The following is a 23839-nucleotide window of genomic DNA, read 5'->3' as shown; positions in this document are numbered from 1 at the left end:
TTGCTCATAGTGTTTCTTCAGAGAAGTCTGATGTCAGCCTGATTGGTTTTCCTTTGTATGTTATCTGTTTTGTCCCTCTTGTCAGCTTCATTATTAGTTCCTTGTCTAGGATTCTTGGGAGCTTTACTATTATGTGTGTTGCTGTACTTTTCCTTTCATCATGGAAGTTTGGTGTTCTTCTTGCTTCTTGTATGTCTATTTTCAGCTCCTTCTTCATGTTTGGGAAGGTCTCTTCAATTACTTCCTTGAATATTTTCTCTGTTCCTATGTCTCTCTCCTCTCCTCGTGGGATTCCTATAACTCTTATATTTCCTTCCCTCATGGAATCAGATAGATTCCGAAGTCTTTCTTCATTCTTTTTCTTTCGTACTTCTCTTGCCTTTTCTGTTTTGGTTCTTTTTATTTCTGTGTCTTTGAAAGTACTTATTCATTCTTCCATTTCATCTATTCTGCTTTCACTGCTTTTCCCAGAGTTCTTTAGCTCCTCCATTAATCCTTTGATCTCCTACATTTCTTTCTCTTCCCTCTTTAGGGACTCAATTTCATTCTTCTGATGGTTGATTATTTTTCCCTTATCATTGTTTTCCTTTATGGTTTCTTTCAGTTTTTTAATCATGGCAATTTTAAATTCTCTTTCTGGAAGGCTCAGAAGTTCTTCCAAGTCACTGTTGTTGCATTCTGGTGGATGATTTTCTTTTTGTGGTTTGTCTTTTCCCTGAGGACTTGCTTGGGGTTTTTCTTCTCCCTGCTTCTTTTTTTCTAATTTATCCTATGTGCTGGGACACTGTGTCGCTGGTACTGGCCAGCATCTTTTTGGTGTGCTCTTTCTGGGATATCAGAAAATGGTGGTCGAATCGAGTCAAATACTGTTATGCCAGAAGTCAAATAGGGCAGTGGTACTATTAATATTTTAATGGTCGTTGTCACAGAAAATCTCCTCCGTCTGTATTTGTTTAATTCCAGAGGTGGGTCTTAAGGTCCCACAGACTGCCTGGTGGTAGCTGGATCACCCACCGGGCTCCAAATTTCTGGATCCCCCTCTGGACTCCAACTCACTGCCAGGTGGGGCCTGGCTTGTGGGAGCCTTCAGCTCACCTCTGGCTGTGGGGGCAGCCCTTTCCCAGTTCCACACAGTCTCAGTGGGTTCAAAGCTCCCTGCTCTAAAATGGTGAGTCAGGAGAGCACTTCCCTGCACCTGCAGTCTACCCCTCACCCAAATTTTTTTTCAATATTATAAATACCTAGTTCCTCAAACATTCTCTGAATCAAGTTTCATCATACTATAGCTTCCTCCATTAAGGAGGATTCATTCTCCTTCACTTGGTTCTCAAATTCTCAAATGAGCTTAAAACTTTAAAACTGTTTATTTCTGTTTCTAGTTGTTTTCTCTTGAAACCTTCTTGTTTTCATTTTTTTTGTTTTAGTTTTTAATTAATTTATTTTTATTTTTTCTAAGACTTTCAGTATAAATATATGTAATATCTAATTCATGGTTAGGGCTATGTACCTTTACAAAATGGAAACAGGGATGGATAAATTAAGTTATTACTTCTAACTACCACACAAGCCTAGACTACCTAGTAAAGATTGTAGTGTAGGTACCAGAAAAAACAATTTGGGCACTTTCATTTCCCATAATTGGGACCAGGTACTAATGATTATGACAACTCCAACAAGTCTCAATAGCAAAGTTGTTGACATAATCCTGTGAATTTATAAATATGACTTATACACAGGGCCTCCCTCAGTGGCTCAGTGGTTGAGTGCGGGGCTGCAAAGCTGCCCACAGCCTCTGCAGTGCTGGTTCAATCCCTGGCCTCCAGCGAGGGTCCCACATGGTGCACAGACCTCTCCTGTAGCTCCCACTGCTCCCCTCAGCAGTATATTTTGTCAATCTGCCTGCTCTGTTCCCTGCTCTGGCTCTGGTGAATTCTCTCACCCTCCTGTGCTTCTGACTGTACCCAGTGCTTGTATAAATAAATAAATCTTTAAAAAAATATGACTTATGCATAAGAAAAGTTATTCTCTCTTGGTGTAACAGAGAATTAAGTAATCAGTTACAATGTTTGTGTTCAATGGGGTAGTTAAGTTTTTAAATTATACTTAATGAATAATATTTAACATTGTATAATATGACCAATAAAGGAAAAACAGAATACAGTGATATTAGCAAGATGGCAAAACAGGAAATTCCAGAATGCATACCCACCAGAAACATCATGTAGCTAACTACCATGGATGAGACTATCTTTATGGAAACCCAGAAATTCAACTGTAAATTTCCAGTTCCCTGATAAAGCAAAAAAATGTGAGAATAGGAAAAACACAGAAAAGGTTAAGAACAGTTTCATTGTACCCACATAAGTTCTTGAGAACCCCAACATATACAGTTCAATGACAAGAGAGAGCATTTTGGCCTGTGATTTCTCTAACAGGAAAAAGTGAAAATGATAATGAGAACCTGGTTCCTCAACACTGTGATATACAACACAAAAAGCCAACTTTTTTCTTGCCCAACCCAGAACACTGAGAGAATAGGCTCAGCTGAATAGGCAGACATATAGGAGGAAGAGAGAGGGGTGGTCACTCAGAGCAACCAGTGTGCATATCACCACAGCCGATCACAGATTCTATTAACTGACTCAGACTCCAGTAACTCAAAAATGGATAAGAGACTTGGATATAAGACCTGAAACCATAAAATGTACAGAAGAAAACACAGGCAAAATACTCTATGACATAAACTCCAGAGATATCTTTGCAGATTCATCCCCAGCAGAAAGGAAAACAAAAGAGAATATAAACAATTGGGACTACATCAAACTAAAAAGCTCCTGCACAAAGAGACTGTTAATTAAAACAAAAAGATGCCCTACTGAATGGGAGAAAATATTTGCAAACTGTACAAGGGACTCATATCAAAAATCTACAAAAACTCGTACAATTCAACAAAAGGAAATAAACAACCCAATCAAAAAATGGCAGAGGAATTTAAGAGGCACTCCTCCAATGAACAGATATAGATGGCTAACACACACCTGAAAAATTTTTCATCACCACTTAATATCAGGGAAATGAAAATCAAAACCATAAAGAGATGCCACCTCACATCAGTGAGAATGTTCCTTATCAAAAAGACCAGAAATAACAAATGCTGAGTAGGGTGTGGTGAAAAAGGAAACTTCTTACAATATTGGTAGGACTGAGACTGGTCCAACCCTTATGAAAAGTTATGGGAAGTTTCTCAAAAGACTGAAAATGGCGGGCGTCCCCCGGTGGCGCAACGGTTGAGCGCTGGGCTGCAAAGATGCCGGCAGCCTCCACGGCTTCGGTTAGATCCCCAGCCCCCTGCGAGGGTCCCAAATGGCACGGCAGACCTCTACTGTCTGGCCTGCTGCTCCCCTCAGCAATGTATTTTGTTAGTCTGCCTGTTCTGTTCCCTGCTCTGGCTCTGGTGAATCCTCTCACCCTCCCACGCTTTTGACTGTCCCCAGTGCTTGTACAAATAAATAAAATAAATCTTAAAAAAAAAAAAGACTGAAAATGGCTCTGCCAAATGACCAGAAAATTCTATTCCTACGTTCTACCCAAAAAAACACAAAACCACAAATTCAAAAGGAAACCTGCACTCCTATGTTCACTGCAGCACTATTTACAATAGCCAAGATACAGATGCCTTGGTGATGTGTGGGTGGAGTGGTATTAGCTGAAGAAATGGATCCTATATTTCTGAATAATATAGTGTTGTAATTAATGTTAATTTTAAAAAGTATTTTTAAAACGTCAAATAAAGTGTATCCCATGACAACAAGAATACTAAGAAAGAGTTCACTAAGTTACCACTGATTTAAACCTAGGGTTATTTTGCCCCATGACCTTCTGATATCTTGTAATAATGAGAAAAGACTCTTTTTGAACATGGAGCCCAATATAGAGGAAAATAAATAATCAGATTCTTAAAAACAAAAATATTGGAAGGACAGAAAAAAAATCAATGAAACAGAGGGCTGTTTTTTAGTTGTTGTTTTTTTTTTTTTAAAGATAAACAAAAGGGCAAACCTTTAGCTAGACTAACAAATAAAAAGAGACAGGACTCAATAAAATTAAATAACAACTGAAAAGAAAACCCTAAAGCTAATTATATATGTGTATGTGTGTATACATATATGTAAAAATATATATTACATATAGTATATATGTAATATGAACAAAAATGGTAATTAGAGGCTATTATGCTGACAGGTTAAGTACCCAAGAAGAAACAGATAAATTTCTAGAAACAGAGTGGAAAACAGAGTGCACATTCTTCAAAAAAATTAAAAATAGAACTACCATGCATCCAGCAATCCCATTGTTAAGTATACATGTAAAGGAAATAAAATCAGTATTTTGAAAAGACAATCTGTATTCCCATCATAACTGCAGCATTGCTCACAGCAACCAAGTGCCCTAAGTGTCTACTAATGGATGAGTTGATAAGAAAAAAATGTCCTATGTGTATATGATGGAATAATATTCAGAATAAAAGAACAAAATAAAAAAGAATAAAATTCTGCCAAATGCAACAACATGAATTTATTTCACTAAGTGAAATAAATCAGACAAGAGTGCATATCTCACTTATATCTAAAAACCCAAACTCATCAAAACAAATTGATAGTGGGGATAGAAAAGTGAATGAATAGAAAGATACTGTTCAAGGACACAAACTTTCAACTATAAAATGAGTAAATCTGATGATCTTATGTACAGGATGATGTTTATAGTTGAAAACAATGTTTTCTATAACTGAAAGCTTCTACAGTAGAAAATCTCAATGTGCCAGGGAAAGGTTTATAGTGAGGTACAGAAACAGAAGTGAAGTTAGGAAAAGAAATATCAGGTATTATATATATGAGAGTCCTGGAAATGATAGATTAATGAAAAGACTAAAGTATGAGTAGGTTCAGAGTTGCTAGGGAAACTATAATTGGAAGAACTGAATATGGTATCGACGTTTTCCAACTTCTTGAAAAAATATTTCAAGAAATTTAATGATGAGCTGTTACAAAATGCTGATAGCCTCTTACCTTGCAATCTTTGTTGCAGCATTCCCCAGAACCACATTCTGCATTATTTTTCAATGCACATACTGTAGCATCACAGCAGGATTTATGTGTACAATTCTGTAAACAAATGTTATGTGTTAATCCTAGATGACTAGATGTCATCAAATAAAACTGCAACACAGAACCGCTTTATAAAGTATGAAGCTTTTCTGAAAATCAGTTTCAGCAATCCCATTCTTTATATGAAATTTAAAGTAATCACATATCATTCCCAAATTTATATAAGAAATGGGTTATTTCATTGCCTTCTGTTTGAACATCTGTGCCATATTAACATACTATGGAACATATTAGAGGAAATAGTTATTAGACATCTCAGTAACTCCCATTCTCATTTTTCTTATACTTTTGCCTTAATAATAAATCATATACACCAAACCTATTCACATAGAGAGCTTCTATAATGTAAAACTGTCAAAGACTGATATTTCTCTGAAATGTGAAAACCCCAACTACTCTTATTTTAAAAAAGCCATCTCAAAAGCCAGACTTCACCCCTATGTTTATTGCAGCATTATTTACAATAAGATATGGAAACTACCCAAATGCCCAAAAATAGAAGACTGGATCAGTGGTATATATGCAAAATGGAATATTACTCAGCAATCAAAAAAGAAAAGCTCATGCCATTTGCAGCAACATGGATGGAGCTGGAAGGAATTATGCTCAGTGAAATAAGCCAGAAAGAAAAAGAAAAATATCAGATGGTTTCACTTATAGGAGGAATGGAGGGGAACCAAATAAGAGATCAGGGAAAAAGTAATTATAATACATTAAAAAACAAAATTAACAGGCAACTATAAATCACAGATATTCTGCAGGGGAGGGGAGGGAAGAAGGATCAAAATAGGGGAGTAAAGAGCACAAAGGACTATGATGATGGTGTAGCGGCGAATTGGTGGTGGGAATCCTATGGGGACTACACTGGAGAGGAGAAAGCATACATTGTACAAAAAGGAAGAATGAGGAAAAAAAGGAAGAATGATGTAAATATATATATATAAAATAAATTTTTTTTTTTTTTTTTTTTGGATTAAATATTTTTTTTTATTATTATTATTATTTTTTTTAATATTAAATTTTATTTTTATATTCCCCCATACAATTGCAAACGCCCCATTCTGACCCCAATCCTTCCCCTCCCGCCCCCCCCACCCCCAAAAAGTGTCTCTGGTTCATAGTTTTTTGTTGATTTTGATTTTCACTTTCTTATATTCATTTTCCTGGTCCCTTATTTAAGTTTTCTAGATTCCTGCTATGAGTGAGACCATCCGGTATTTTTCTTTTTCTTTTTGGCTTATTTCGCTGAGCATGATCCCTTCCAGTGCCATCCATGTTGCTGCAAATTGCATGTGTTTATCTTTTTTGAATGCTGAGTAATATTCCATGGTATATATGTACCACATCTTCTTGATCCAGTCATCTATTTTTGGGCATTTGGGTTGTTTCCAAAGCTTAGCTATTGTAAACAGTGCTGCTATAAACATAGGAGTGCAGGTGCTCTTTGGAATTGATGTTTCTGTGTCCTTTGGGTAAATACCTAGGAGTGGAATTGCTGGATCATATGGAAGCTCTATGTTTAGTAGGTCCAGAAATCTCCACACAGCTCTCCATAGTGGTTGGACCAGTTTGCACTCCCACCAACAGTGCACAAGAGTTCCTTTTTCTCCACATCCTCGCCGAAAACACATATGTAGTGGGAGACTTCAACACACCACTATCAACAATGGATAGATCAACAAGACAAAAAATAAGTAAAGAAACTAAAGCTCTAAATAAGGACCTAGAGCATTTGGGCTTAACAGACATCTATAGAACACTAAACCCAAAAAAAACGGAGTACACATTTTTCTCAAGCGCACATGGATCATTCTCCAGGATCGATCACATACTGGGGCACAAGACAAACATCAACAGATACACCAAGATTGAAATCATACCAACCATCTTTTCTGACCACGAAGGCATCAAACTAGAAATAAATCATAAAAAGAAGGCAAGGAACTATCCTACCTCATGGAGATTAAAAGCCACACTACTGGAAGACCACTGGACTAACGAGGAGATCAAAGAAGAAATTAAAAAATTCTTTGAATTGAATGACAAGGAGGACACCAATATCCTAAATGTATGGGATGCAGCAAAAGCAGTAATAAGAGGAAAATATATAGCAATAGAAGCTCACATCAAGAAACAAGAAAGAACTCAAAGAAACAACCTAATCTCGAAGCTCAAAGATCTAGAAAAAGAACAACAAAAAAACCCCAGAACCAGTAGAAGAAAAAAAATAATAAAAACCAAAGCAGAAATAAATGAAATTGAAACTAAAAAAACAATCCAAAAGATCAATGAAACCAAGAGCTGGTTCTTTGAAAAAATCAATAAAATAGACAAACCCCTAGCCAGGCTCACAAAGGAAAAAAGGGAGAAAGCACAAATACACAGGATAATAAATGAAAGAGGAGAAATCACAACGGACACAGCAGAAATCAAAAGAATAATCAGTAACTACTATGAACAGTTATATGGAAACAAGTTCAACAATCTAGAGGAGATGGACAAATTCCTACAACTCTACAATCACCCAAAGCTAGATAAAGAAGAAATAGAACACCTAAACAGACCAATTACAAGCAGCGAAATTGAAATGGTAATTAAAAACCTCCCCAAAAACAAAAGCCCAGGACCTGATGGATTTACAAATGAATTCTACCAAACATTCAGAGACGAATTAGTGCCTATCCTTCACAAACTCTTCCAAAAAATTGAGAAGGAAGGGACAATACCAAACATGTTCTATGAAGCCAATATTACACTAATACCAAAACCGAATAAGGACAACACAAAAAAGGAAAACTATAGGCCAATCTCCCTAATGAACACTGATGCAAAAATCCTCAATAAAATTTTAGCTATCAGAATCCAACAATGTATCCATAAGATAATTCACCACGACCAAGTTGGATTCATTCCAGGGGCACAAGGATGGTTTAACATCCGAAAATCAATCAACGTTATCCAACACATCAACAAAAAGAAATATAAAAACCATATGATAATATCAATAGATGCTGAGAAAGCTTTCGACAAAGTGCAACACCCATTCATGATAAAAGCCCTTGAAATTCTTGGGATACAAGGAACATACCTCAACATCATAAAGGCCATCTATGACAAGCCAACAGCCAGTATCATTCTCAATGGTGAAAAGCTGAAAGCAATTCCATTAAGATCTGGAACAAGACAAGGATGTCCACTCTCACCACTGCTTTTCAATATAATACTGGAAGTCCTAGCCAGAGCAATAAGACAAGAGAAAGACATCCAAGGAATCCAAATAGGAAAAGAAGAAGTCAAACTATCACTATTTGCAGATGATATGATAATATACATAGAGAACCCCAAAATCTCCACAGAAAAACTAATTCAACTCATCAATCAATTCAGTAAAGTGGCAGGATAAAATAAATTTTAAAAAAAGAAGCCAGGCTGGTCTCTCCAGATCTCTGATGGCACTGGAATGCTGGCACAAACTAATTTTATTTCATACAATTCAATGACTTGAACAGGTTTTCTAGTCTTCAGTAGCATGTTTCTTCTAAACTATGTTTTTACCAGTATCAGAAGTTTGAGCTCCCCATTGTTGTCTTTGTATCACTTGTGTTTTTATTGACATCTTTAATGAACAGTAGGCAGCTGTATTAATTATGCTTTTAAAAGTTATTCCATACAATGACCCATGTATACAAAGTTTAAATATTCTTTAGTTAGCTTTTTTTTCTTACTGTCACTTTTATTTGGATATTTGGTTATTACTAATCAGCTGTTTTTTCAATTCAACTTAGTTTTGGAAAGACAGACTTTATTAAGAAGAACAGAACGCTGCCCTCTGCAAGAAGCATGAAAAAAATTTTCTTCAATATTCAATGTGGCAATCAGTTGAATGCCTGGAGGTAAAACTCACAAAAGTATGGTTGCTCCCTCTGAGTTGGTCTCTCTGGGAACATTAGCTATCATAGCTGTGCACACACTAAGTCTCCAGCAATTCATCAATTACAATTAACTTTGCCTACCCTATCCAGTAAGTTGTCATTCTCTGTATTCACCTATCAGACTTTCCAATTTCGGGGATAGCAGTTTGCCCTGTAAAGTCACTTACCTACTATATCTAAGTTTTCAGTTTTTTAGCTTTTAACTTCTTGTAAGGACTGAGTGGCCAATTCCAAGCTTCTCACATGTCAAACCAAAAACTCTATTTCTTAATTTTTCTTCTATGCATCTGAGTAAGAGTTTTTTGAATTGGCTTCTGAGTATATTTTATCTGTATTCATATATATATTTCAATATGTATGAGTAGTAAATATTTTCTCCTAGAGTTTGATGTTTTGTTTTTCTCAATAGAGTCTAAGAGAAAAAAATTTCTAATCTGATGAAGTATGATTTCTCATTTTTTCAATTCAATAAATTCATAGTTAACTTTTTATTTTTTATAGTTAACTATCTGTTGAGCTCTCTAGCTGTTCACTCATTAACATAACTTTTCCTTAAATTCTTAGGGTATAATTTTCTTGAATCTATATACTATACTATATACAAAAAATTATTGTAAAGTCTTTACCTATTAAACTGATGTCTTACATCAGTGTAAAAAAATAATAACAGTACAAAACACAACAAAGCAAAACCAGACAATTATAAACCAGAGACATGCTGCAGGGGAGGAGGAGGGAGAGGGGTGAGAGGGAAAGAGGGAGGAGCACAGAGGACTGAGGTGAAGGTGCACGGTGCACAGGTGCCTTGGGGAAGGAAATTCTATGGGGACTCAATCTGAGGGGGTGGGGGGAAAACAAATATAGTTTAAAAATAAAAAAATAAAAGATATTACAAGAAAAATAAATAAATAAATAAATAAATAAATAAATATGATGTCTTAGACTTTCCAGAGTCAGTTGTCCCGAACTACCAATTTTTGTGAGAATGGTTCACCCTTTCTTGTTTTTCTTAATTTCTGGTTATTTTTTAATAGGATGAATATTAAATGATAAAATGAGACAATGGTGATATTCAGCTGTCTTTCCGGAGGGTTTTTATCCCCATATTGGGAGCTAAGCTGCTTAGACATAAACTGTAAACTTCATCTGCCCAACAAAGTATAGCACCTATGTCTGTTCAATTCAAATGAATTTCAATGGTTGAATTTTTAGTCTGATTCCCTGATGTAATGTGGCTTCAGCTAAGTATTTAGGCAGACAATCCACTTAGATTTCAGAGAATAATCTATCTACAAGTTCCTTCTTTTGAAAGCCTCCTCTATAATTTCCATCTGGAGTTCCCATCTCAGTCTCTCTATTCTGATACCTAAAACTAGTAAGACTTCATATTTCCACTGCCTAAGTTGTATAAATTGGAAAATATCTCTTACAAAATAAAACTCAGAGCACTTACTTGACATGTTTATGTCTTTCAAGGATCTCATGCTCTTTTTATGTGCCATGGGGTCTTTATGTGCCATGAATATTTCAGTGGTCAGGCAAATGTTTGTAGAGTTACTAATCATATTTTAGGTAGGTCTGGCCTATTCCATACCTCTCTTGCTTTCATAGTTTCCCCCTTAAATTTCCAGTAATTCTCATCCCTGAACTCAATTCTGTACCACATTGAGTCAATAGAGCTACAGTTTCCACAACTATTAATTCTGCCACAGCTGCAGGAGAGCACCCTTAGGTTAGAAAGACATAAAACAATTATTATCTATTCCAATTGTAATTTTTCAAGAGTAAACTCTCCTCTGGCTTCTTTCTTCTTTTAGACCATTAAATTACATATGTGCATACATTTTTTATGTAAGTCTATATTATATATAGTAATTTTCCTATTTTACAATTATTATCTCCAAGAGTTTTCACATGACTCCTACACTTTGTTGTCAATATCTTTTCTATCATCTTTCATCTTTGTTTTACTCAGATGTTAGGTCTAAATTTTTACAATTGATAATAGTGATAGACTTCATTTTAAAATATTTTAATATCTTCTGTCAACAGTTATTTTTCCCCTAGATTAGCAAAAGAATGCATTTTGTTATCCCATTGGAAAAACAAGTACATTCTTTAGATGTCCTTGCCTGTTTGTGTTACTGCTTGTTATTAAAGGTATATTCCTTCAATTCTCTTGATATGGAAACTGAGGCGGGAGCCATGGCAGAAGCAGTGGTGGTCTCTCACCCTACTGCTCCACCACAAGCTGGTTCTGGCTGTGGCTCCTCAGAGCCCTGCAACCTCCTTTTTATGTGTATTTGTGGGACTGTGGAATGGACCAATCAGGTGTGAGCTATGAGCTGACTGGTGCTAAATGGTCCAATCAGTCACAGGATTGAAAAATGATCCAGTTAGACTTGTAGATGGTGTACCCTGAAAGAGAATATAAGCCAGGGCCTGGGGGAGCTGAGGGACACTGTTCCAGCCTCCAAAGAAAGACAAAAGGAGGAGGACCAGATGCTAACCTTGAAAGAAGAAAAGAAGCATCCACTAGCCAACCTCTGAAAGAGGAAGAGCAGTCAAAGACTGCTTTCAAAGACTTGGTCTACGGTCGTATATCTGACATCACCTGAAAGGAGCACCAAAGGCCCCAGGTCTGATGTCTCAAAGAGCTATTTGCTGTTGGTATAGTCCAAAAACTCACAAAGAGTTGTTAGCACTTAGTGTCTCTTGACACTGCCTCTGGGGGACCAGTGCTGACCATCACTACTGGCCAGTGTTGGTAGCTCTGTTGACAGTTGACCAGTACTCTTTTACATCTATATTTCTGGTGGATCTGAGGTGAGATAACTGGCCATTTGTGGTTATATCAAGTTCTTTGTTTCCACTGTTGTAAAATAAACCTCACATTGGTTGTTCCCTGAGCCTGAGTTCTCTTGCAATTGTGCATGCAGGTGATAACCCACAGACAATGACCTGTCTTCTATCAGGCATAGTCCTTTGTTCAGCTATAGCCTACAGACCCCTATTGTATAGATATCATATTGCTCTAGCCCTTGGTTTTGACTTTGGCCTTCTGGAGCTTTTTGGTAGATCTCTAGAGCTTGGGTAAGCATCTTCATTCTGGCCATTCTGGCATCCACCCTCCTTTCCTGACTGTCCCTGTTTCACTTTGATACTCTTTATGGTCACTGATTATAAGTTTGGAGTTTACTTCTTACAGTAAAGACTGTCAAAAGGTAATATTTGAATAAAACATCATCTAAAGAACTTTTGCTCTTCAAAAAACAGCAAAATTAGCAGATTAAAGCCTTCCATCTCTCCCAAAAAAGGTCTTCTGAAAAGGGTCTTTATTCCGCTAAAAGACCTGGTTTTTATCTTATTTTCCACCAACTATACACATATATAGGGAATAAAAACTATTTGAAAAAACTCTACTAACCTCTATAGTGCCACAATCACACTGTTCACCTGTTTCCAGTATTCCATTGCCACATATACTATTCATAGTTCTGTAAACGGGCACATTAGGAGGAATTTTATGCAGGCATTCAAAGCCACGATGGGAACCAAAATAGTAAAAGTCATCGAAGTTACAGGTACTAAAATCTTTTACACCCCCAGAATACCTAAAATACAAAAGACACAAGTATGACAAAAATTTTAGCTGTGTATCTCTACATTTACCACTAATGTATGGTTTATTTAAGAGAATTATAAAGAGCATTATTCTTCATGGAAAACAATATGTACACTTTTTAAAATGTTTATTGCATTGTTAATACATTTTAACACACTTCAAATTTCAACAAGAAAACTCTTGTAATAAAAAAACAAAATCAAAATCTTTTGATTGGTATCCTATTTATTTTATGGATCTAATGTTGCTTTACAACATTGTCCTCTAGAAGTATAGGGACCCCCTTTTTACCCTACTTTAAAAATGAGCCATTATTTACCTATGCTACCCCTTTATTAAATATTTAAATAGAGGAACAGTGTTATTCTTACTTGCTCTGGGCCAAATAAGCGAATTTTAAACTTGTTTTCAATCTTCGATATGCTTTTCTATCAATTAATATAATTTTGTGTTTTTTATAAATGCCAGTATAAACGTTTGTAGTAACTTTGAGTGCATATTTTGGAGTTTTTGCTCTTCATAATTGAAACATTTTTCAAATAAAAATATACACTTTCCGTCAGACAAGATGGTATAGATCTTTTTATTCCCTGCTTCTCTTCACTAAGTATACATATAAGCTCTTTAAAGTAAGGCAAGCAGCAAATGAAGGAGAATTTTGCAAAGTTGAAAGACTGAGCAAACCAGTTGGGGCTCCACCCCAAGACTGGAGGAACATATTAGTTGGATATCTCATATTTTCTTATCCAGTGAAAGACAGCAAACAAAAGTCAATCATTACAGAACCACAATCTAGCAACAAAGGGCACCCTGGATATGCTCGCTCTTTCCATGATATCAAATTGGAATTTTGTCAGAAATACCACCAGTGCAGATCAATTGGGGTTTCTGTTAATAATAATTTACCAAAGAACTGCTCTCCTGATCTGCTGACTCCATGCTACTACCAAGAGTCACCAGGAGCAGAATCACATTGCCAACAGAGGTCCTACAACAACAAAAGCAAAGTCAAGGAAACATTCTCCCACAGGCAGTAGAACACCTACAACAATAGATATCTGGCCAAAAAATTTGTCTCTGTGAGCCTAAGATATTCCCCACTCCAACTCATCAATTTTGGGACATTTGGGTTGTTTCCAAGTTTTACCTATTAAAATAGCATTGCAATAAACATAGGAGTGCAGGTATCCTTTTGAACTAATGTTTTTGCCACAGCAAATATTCTTAATGGTGAAAAACTGAAAGCCTTCCCTTTAAGATCTTGAGCAAGATAAGGATATCCACTCTCACCACTGTTTTTCAATATAATATTGGAAATCCTAGCTAGAATAATTAGGCAAGAGAAAGACAAACAAGAAATCCAAATAGGGAAAGCAGTAAAACTTTCATTATTTACAGATGGTATAATATATAGAGAGAATCTTAAAAACTCCACAGAAAAAGTAATTAAAACAATAAACCAGTTCAGTAAAGTATCAGGTTACAAAATCGATAAAAATATCAGTAGTACTCCTAAATGCAATCAGTCTGAAGAAGAAAAAAAATCAAGAAAACCATCCCAATTACAATCATACCAAAAAAAAAAATCTTATACCTGGGAATAAACCTAACAAAGAAGGTGAAATACCTATACAAAAAAGATTACAAAAAATGGTTACAAAAAAATAGAAGACACAAAGAAATGGAAAGATATTCCCTGCCCATGGACTGGAAGAATTAACATTATCAAAATGGTCATTCTACCAAAAGCAATTTACAGATTCAATGCAATTGAATCCAATTCAATTCAATGCAGAATTCAATCCAATAAAAATCTCAACAGCATTCTTCAAAGAAATAGAACAAATATTGCTTCAATTCATATGGAATCACAAAAGACCTCAAGAAGCCAAAGCTCTCCTGACTAAAAAGAGGGAGAATGGAAGTACTCTGTACTAGACTACTACAAAGTCATAATATTCAAAACAGCATGGTACTGGGACAAAAACAGACACACAGACCAATGGAATCAAGTTGAAAACCCATAAATAAAGCCACATGTTTACAGTCAACTAATCTATGAAATAGGAGCAAAGAATGTGCATTAGAACAAGGAAATTCTCTTCAAGAAATGGTGTTAGGAAAACTGGAACACTAGATGCAAATAAATGAAACTAGATTACTATCTCTCACCATACACAAAAACCAACTTAAAATGGATAAAAGACTTGAATGTAAGACCTAAAACCATGAAATACATAAAAGAAGGCACAAGACTGCATGACATATACCTCAGAAACATCTTTGTGGACTCCTCCCCAGAAGCAGAGAAAATTAAAGAAAAATAAACAGCTGGGACTACATCAAACTGAAAAGCATCTATACAGCAAAAGAGACATTAACCAACGTGAAAAGACAACCTACTGATTGGGGGAAAATATTTGTATTCCACACAATGGATAAGGGACTGATATCAAAGATCTATAAAGAGCTTACACAACTCAACAAAAAGAAAGCAAGCAATCCAGTCAAGAAATGGTCAGAAGAACTTAAAAGACACTTCTCCAAAGAGGAAATGCAAATGGCCAACAGGCATATGAAAAAAAATGCTCAATCTCACTTATAATCAGGGAAATGCAAATCAAAACCATAATGAGATACCACCTCACACAAGAGAGAATGGCCCATGTTAAAAAAAAAAAAAAACCAAAAAAAAATGCTAATGAGGATATAGAGAAAACAGAACTCTCATATACTGCTGGTGAAAATGCAAATTAGCCCAACCACTGTGAAAAGTTGTGGGGAGTTTCCTCAAATTACTAAAAATGGAGCTACTGTATAACCCAGTGATTCCACTTCTAGGACTCTACCCAAAAGACACAAAAACATTAATTTGAAAGGAAACCTGCACTCTTATGTTTATTGTAGCACTATTTACAATAGCTAAGATATGGAAACAACCTAAATACCCAGAAACAGATGAAAGGATCAAGAGAATGTGGTGTATATACACCATGGAATACTATTCAGCATTCACAAAAAGATAAACACATGCCATTCACAGCAACATGGATGGAACCAGAAGGTATTATGCTCAGTGAAATAAGTCAGAAGGGAAAAGAAAAATATTGATGGCTTCACTTACAAAAGGAATACAAGTAAACTGAATAAAGGGTCAAAAAACAGAGAGAGAAAACTTGCAGGCAAACTATAGATCTGAGCCATAAAGCTGGGGTGGGTAAGGAAGATGGGTCAAAACAGGTGAGGGTAGAGCACAACAGACTATGGTTCACAGATGATGTAGTGGTGGGAGATTTACGGGGACTAGACCTGAGCAGAAAAATTAAATATTGTATAAAACTGAACAACAACGTGAGAAAATTAAAAAAAATTATTCAAAAAAATTAAAGTCTGAAAAAATAAGTTTAAATTATTAAAATGAATTATATTTGTAATGTTTGTACAATGTCAGCTTTATCTGCAAATATCAATACATTCAACTTTATGTGGAATCACTTAAATTACACAATTCATATGGCTTGCCCCTAGAAGTTTCCTTCAATCTGATCAAAAGAAAAATATATATGTCAGTTTCAGGAATGTTGTTAGATGGAAGAGTGTGTCCCTAGGCATGGAGAACCAGGGGCAGTATCAGGACTATTTTGGCGTGTATTCCATTGCACCTGAAGAGAAAGTATATTCTGTAGTTGTGGGTAGTGTTCTATAACTGTCAAATTACTTCAGTTTACTTATTAGAAGCATGGGTTTCCTAACCAAAAAGAAGAAAAAAGGAATAGGTGTATTTAATATAGAAAATTATCTTACAGTGCTTCTGGTGACATTATGCAAATATCTCCTGAACAATAGCAGGTGGTGTCATTATTGTCATAAGTTAATCCCAAATTAAGGCCAAGCAACTGCACAATACTGACAGCATATGATTCCAAAGACAAGCCCTCTGGATACTACATATAAGAAAAGAAAAACACTTATTCAATTATTAAAAAAAAAAACATTACTTACCATGATTAAAAAAATTATCATATAAAACTCATTTTAAAATTCATAAATGCATCCAAGATCTATTATTCATATATAATTAAAATGGATGATAAACTTATTAAAGATAGAGAAATAAGCAATAACAGTTATCTTAAGGCAATACCAGTTATCTTAGCAAATCTAATAGTCTTAAATACCACATTTTACAGCTTGAGTTAAAAAAAATTCTTTAAGTATTTGGTTTAAATAATTCTGCATTCCTTTGGTAGTAGGCAGTCTCTAAAATGGGTTCCAGTGATCCCTGTGAGTTTGTTTCTGGACTTTCTACTTCTACAACTGCTTTTCTTTTTGAGGTTATTATTGTGCATGCCATGGTGGAGCTCCTAAGCCTCTCCACTTCCATAGGAAATAGGGCTGGTGAGCCCTTTGTTGTAGCATTTCTCCTCCCAACCCTCTTTTCCAGAGACCTGCTGCAATAAGCAGTTCTGAAAGCCTACTAGGACCCACCTAGTGATCACAACAAAATCACCAACCACCTACACCTGAAACCGGGAAGCTTAGCTGAGTTTTCTCCAGGAAGGACATACCACTTAACCACCAGTGGGAGGGGCATCAGGAGGTGCCTCCTAGGGCTGGTCTCTACATTGGGGGCCTCTGGATACCACAAGAGATGAAAGAACCAAAAACTATTTAAGGAGGTAATTGAAGCAAACTTCCCAAGCATGAAGAAGGAAATGAAAATAGAAATACAGGAAGATGGAAGAACACCAAATTACCACAATGAAAAGAAAGCAATAGCAAGACACATAATAGTAAAATATCCAAAGGTCTATGACAAGGAAAAAATAATGAAACTGACAAGGGTGAAAAAAACAGATAACCTACAAAGGAAAATCATACAGGCTGACATCGACTTCTCTGAAGAAACACTTCAGATGAGAATGGAGGGACATATTCAGCAAACTCCAAGCCAACAAATTCTAACCAAGAATACTCTACCCTGTGAAGCTTTCCTTCTTCTATGATGGAAAAATAAAAACCTTCTCAGACATCAAAATCTCCAGAAGTTCATTACTACTGAAACCCCACTCCAAAAAATACTACAAGGAACCCTAGAAATAAAACCAACAGAGGAATGAATAGGAGGAACAGAACAAGGTAAGGAATGCAATCACAAAAAGGCAAAGAAAATGGCAAATATGGATGCCAATGTGTCAATATTAACTCTAAATGTAAATGGTCTAATCTTACTAATAAAAAGAAATACTGTAGTGGGCTGGATTTAAAAATAGAACCCAACTATTGGCTGTCTACAGGAAACATATTTAACTACAAAAGATAAACATAGATTGAAAGTAAAAGAATGGAAAACAATCCTACACACAAATGGACCAAAAAGGAAGGCAGGAACAGCTATACTCATATCAGATAAAATAGACTTCGAACTGAAAAGGTAAAAAAAGACATAGAGGATCAGTACATTATGATTAAGTGGACAATACATCAGGAAGACATAAAACTTATCAACATATACTCACCAAATGAAGGAACACCAAAATATGTCAGACAATTATTATCATCTCTAAAAACAGACATTAGAGAAAAATACATACATGGTAGGAGACTTCAACACACCACTCTCACCAATGGATAGATCAATGAGACAAAAAATAAGCAAGGACACTAGAGTTCTAAGCAAGGACCTACAGCCTCCCCTGCGGTGAAGGTGGTTGAGACAGTGCTGTGAAGCTGTCCGCAGCCTCTGCAGCACTGGTTCGATACAGGCCAGCCGGCAAGGGTCCCACATTGTGTGGCAGACCTCTCCTATCTCACCTGCTGCTCCCCTCAGCAGTGTTTTTCGCCAGTCTGCCAGTTCTGTTCCCCGCTCTGTCTATGGAATCCTCTCACCCTCCAGTGCATCGGGCCTGTACCCCGGTTCTTTCATAAATAAATAAATAAATCTAAAAATAAATAAATAAATAAATAAATAAGGACCTAGACCTCATGGGCCTAACAGACATCTATAGGGCACTGCACCAAAAAAAATATGAGTACACATTTTTCTCAAGTGCACATGGATCATTCTCCAAAATTGATCACATACTGAGATGCAAAAATCAACAGATACATCAAGATCAAAATCATATATCTACTATCTTCTCTGACCATAACAGCATCAAACTAGAAACAAACCATGAAAAGAAAACAAGGAACACTCCTATCTAATGGAGATTGAAGCCCACACTACTGGAAGATCATTGGATCAATGAGGACATCAAAGAAGAAAGTAAAAAATAACTCAAGATGAATGACAATGAGGACACAACCACCCAGAACATATGGGATACAGCAAAAGCAGTTATAAGAGGAAAATATATAACAATATATAACAACAGGCTCACATCAAGAAACAAAAAAAGAACTCAAAGAAACAACCTAATGCCCCACCTTAAAAAACTGGGAAAAGAACAACAAAAAACCCAAAAGCCAGTAGAAGAAAGGAAATAATAAAAATCAAAGCAGAAATGAATGAAATAGAAGTTAAGAAAACAAACCAAAAGATCAATGAAACCAAAAGTTGGTTCTTTGAAAAAATAAACAAAATAGACAAACCTCTAGCCTGGATCACAAAGAAAAAATGGGAGAAAGCACAAATAAATAGGATCATAAACCAAAGAGGAGAAATTACAACAGACACAGCAGAAATCAAAGAAATAATCAGAGATTACTATGAATGGTTATATGCAAACAAGTTCAACAATCTTAAAGGGATGGGCAAACTCCTATATTTACAATCATCCAAAGCTAGATAAAGAAGAATAGAAGACCTAAACAGACCAATTACAAACAGTGAAATTGATACGGTAATCAAAACCCTGCCAAGAAACAAAAGCCCAGAACCAGACTGCTTTACAAATGAATTTTACCAAATGTTCAGAAACAAACTAGTGCCTATCCTCCACAAACTCTTTCAGAAAATTGAGAAGGAAGGGATACTGCCAAATATGTTTTATGAAGCCAACATTACACTAATACCAAAACTGAACAAGGACAACACAAAAAAAAGAAAACTACAGGCCAATCTCTCTAATGAACACGGATGCAAAAATCCTCAATAAAATCCTAGCCAACAGAATCCAACAATGCATCAAAAATATAATTCACCATGACCAAGAGGGATTTATTCCAGGGTCATAAGGATGGTTCAACATCCAAAAATTAATTAATATAACCCAACACATCAACAAAGAGAAAAATAAAAACCATATGATCACATCAATAGATGCCGAGAAAGCATTCAACAAAGTTCAGCATCTGTTTATGATAAAGGCCCTTGAAATTCTCAGGATAGAAGGAACATATCTTAACATAATAAAGGCCATATATGACAAATCCAGGGCGACTGTTTGTCTCAATGGTGAAAAGCTGAAAACCTTTCCCTTAAGGTCTGGAACAAGACAGACCACTGCTTTTCAATATAATACTCAACTTTTCAATATTATACTCAATATAATACTCAACAAGACTCACCACTGCTTTTCAATATAATACTGGAAGTCCTAGCCAGAGAAATAAGAAAAAGGCATACAGGGATTCAAAATAAGGAAAGAAGAGTAAAACTATCATTATTTGCAGTTGATATGATAATATATATAGAGAATCCTAAAAACTCTATAGGAAATCTAATCAAAATAATCAACCAATTTAGTAAAGTAGCAGGATATAAAATCAACACACAAAAATCAGTAGCCTTATATGAAAACAATCAATCTGAAGAAGAAAAAATCAAGAAAATCATCCCTTTTATAATTGAAACAACAAAGATCAAATACTTGGGAATAAACCTAATAAAAGAGGGGAAGGGCCAATACAAATAAAATTATAAAATATTTTAAAAGAAATAGAAGAAGACACAAAGAAATAGAAAGACATCCCCTGCTCATGGGTTGCAAGAATTAACATTATTAAAATGGCCATCCTACCAAAAGCAATTTACATATTCAATGCTATTTCCATAAAAATTTCAATGACATTCTTCAAAGAAATAGAACAAATATTGATGAAATTCATATGGAGCCACAAAAAACCTTGAATAGCCAAAATTCTCCTGACTAAAAGGAAGGGGAATGGAGGTTTCACACTCCCAGATTTCAAACTATATTACAAAGTCATAGTAATTAAAACAGTATGGTACTGGAACAAAAACAGACACACAGACCAAAGGAATCGAACAGAAAGCCCAGAAATAAAGCCACATACATATGGACAACTAATCTTTGACAAAGGAGCAAACTATATGCAATGGGACAAGGACAGTGTTTTCAGTAAATGGTGCTGGGAAAACAGGACTGCTATATCCAAAAAAATGAAGCAAGACTACAACCTCAGGGCCTCCCCGGTGGCGCAGCGGTTGAGCGCTGGGTTGTGAAGCTGCCCTCGGCCTCTGTGGCACCAGTTCGATCCCCGGCTGCTCCCCGGCCACCCGAGGAGGGTCCCACATGGCACGCAGACCTCTCCTGCTGCCCGCTGCTCCCCTCAGCAGTGTACTTCGGTCCTTCTGCCTGCTCTGCTCCCCACTCTGGCTCTGGTGAATTCTCTCACCCTCCCGTGCTTCTGATTGTACCCAGTGCATGTATAAACAAACAAAACAAACAAACAAACAAACAAACAAATAAATAAATAAATAAATAAAATACATGCCTCTTAAAAAAAATAATAAAAAAATAAAAAATAAAAAAAAAGACTACAACCTCAAACCATGCACAAAAGCCAACTCAAAGTGAATTAAAGAATTAGACATAAGATCTGAAACCAGAAAATACGTAGAAGAAAATTTAGGCAAAACAATACATGACATACATCTCAGTAACACCTTTAAAGACACATCACTGAAAGCAAACATAGTGAAGGAAAAGATGAACCTCTGGGACTATATCAATAAAAGAGTTTCTGTACAGTAAAAGAGATAGTAATCAAAACAAAGAGATACACCACTGATTGGGAGAAAATTTTGCACACAATACTAATGCTAAGGGACTGATCACAAAGATCTACAAAGAGCTGACAAGACGAAACAAAAACAAAATATATAATCCAGTCAAAAAATGAGTAGAAGAGCTAAAAAGACACTTCTCCAAAGAGGAAACGCAAATGATCATATCAATAGATGCTGAGAAAGCATTCAAAAAATGTTCAACACCTCTTGTAATCAGAGAAATGCAAATTAAAATCACAATGAGATACTACCTTACACTAGTGAGAATGACACATATTAAAAAACTAGCAACAGGGCCTCCCTTGGTGGCACAGGTGGTTGAGCACTGCACTGTGAAACTGTCTGCAGCTTCTGCAGTGCCAGTTCAATCCCAGCTGCCTGTCCCACATGGCGCGACAAACCTCTCCTGTTGCGCCTGCTGCTCCCCTCAGCAATGTATTTCATCAGTCTGCCTGCTCTGTTACCCACTCTGTCTCTGGTGAATTCTCTCACCCTCCTGAAGATCTGGCCTGTACCCCGGTTCTTGTATAAATAAATAAATCTTTAAAAATAAAAATAAAAAAATAAAAAACTGGCAACAACAAATGCTGGCGAGGATGTGGAGGAAAAAGAACTCTATTACACTGTTGGTAGGAATGCAAACTAGTCCAACCACTATGTAAAGCTGTGTGCAGCTTCCTCAAACTACTAAAAATGGAGCTTCCATATGATCTAGCAATTCCACTCCTAGGAATCTACCCAAAGGACACAAAAACATTAATCCAAAAGGACACCTTCACCCCTATGTTTATTGCAGCACTATTTATAATAGGTAAAACCTGGAAACAACCCAAATGTCCAAAAATAGATGATTGGCTCAAGAAGATGTGGTATATATACACAATGGAAAATTACTCAGCAACCAAAAATGATAAACTCATGCCATTTGCAGCAACATGGGTGGAGCTGGCAGAGATTATGCTCAGGAAAATAAGTCAGAAGGAAAAAGAAAAATATTGGATGGTTTCACATATAGGAGGAATATAGAGAAAACAAGGGCTCAGGGGGAGAAAAAGTAATTATAATAAATTAAAAATCAAATTCAATAGTCAAAAATAAATCAGAGACATTCTGCATGGAAGGAGGAGGGAGTTGGAACAAAACAAGGGTGGGAAGAGCACAAGGGACTCTGGTGATGGGACATGGCTGAATTGGTGGTGGGAATTTCATGGAGACTACACCTGAGAGGAGAAAGCATACATTGTTAAAAAAATGAAGAATGATGTAAAATATATATATGAAATAAAAAAGAAGCTGTTCAGATTATATTTTTACACTAATTCATTTTATGTTTACTTTAAATTTTATTCTAAGTGCATTTAAACAAATATATAAACATTCTGGATACCTCATAGATAAATCCAAATAATTTAGCAATTCTAACAAAACAATATAAATTCTAGAGTCAAAAAGAGACAAAAATTTTCATGTATAGAGGGTGTTAACAGTAGTTTAGAAACAGTTGCCATCATATTAATACTGAATTGCAATAAGAAAACATCAAAATGTAGCATGAAGAAAAGGGAGAAACTAAGATCAGAGATTACAGAACATTTGTGGAGAGTTTCCATAATAAATATACTTAACTGGGTACCTGAAAGAAAGAAGAAAATAGTGTAGAAACAAAATAGTTGAAAAGCTAATGAACTGATAGAATAAATATCACTGAGAGTGAACTTCAAAATAAATTATGAGGGGCCTCCCCGTGGCACAGCAGTGGAGCACTGGGTTGCGAAGCTGCCCGCAGCCTCTGCAGCGCTGGTTCGATCCCCGGCTGCTCCCCGGCCACCAAAGGAGGGTCCCACATGGCGCGCAGACCTCTCCTGTGCCCGCTGCTCCCCTCAGCAGTGTACTTAGGTCCTTCTGCCTGCTCAGCTCCCCGCTCTGGCTCTGGTGAATTCTCTCACCCTCCCGCGCTTCTGACTGTACCCAGTGCTCGTATAAATAAATAAATCTTAAAAAAAAATGAGTATATTTTAAAAAAAAATTATGAACTTTTGGGTGTTTATGATATGGCAGTGTAGGGTCATCAATTGTAACAAATATATCATACTGGTGGGGAATGTTGATAAAGTGGGAGGCTACACCTGGGTAAGGG

General features: G+C 36.1%; 1 protein-coding gene across 1 annotated transcript in view; it reads right to left on the bottom strand.

The window, feature by feature from the left end:
- Positions 1 to 23839, bottom strand: part of LOC119257831 (disintegrin and metalloproteinase domain-containing protein 5-like) — a 74047-nt gene that overhangs the window by 34357 nt on the left and 15851 nt on the right. Inside the window, exons 11-13 of the mRNA XM_037526103.2 lie at positions 16530 to 16669; positions 12528 to 12714; positions 5070 to 5165 (exon numbers count right to left, since the gene is read on the bottom strand). Of these exons, the coding sequence (XP_037382000.1) occupies positions 5070 to 5165; positions 12528 to 12714; positions 16530 to 16669 (423 nt within the window). The remainder of the gene's footprint in view (positions 1 to 5069; positions 5166 to 12527; positions 12715 to 16529; positions 16670 to 23839) is intronic.

This window comes from Talpa occidentalis, unplaced genomic scaffold (assembly GCF_014898055.3).
Source record: "Talpa occidentalis isolate TD23 unplaced genomic scaffold, MPIMG_talOcc4v2.1 talOcc4.4, whole genome shotgun sequence".
Lineage (NCBI taxonomy): Eukaryota > Metazoa > Chordata > Mammalia > Eulipotyphla > Talpidae > Talpa > Talpa occidentalis.
Note: the sequence above shows the minus strand (reverse complement) of the source record. Positions and strands in the feature narration are given on the sequence as shown.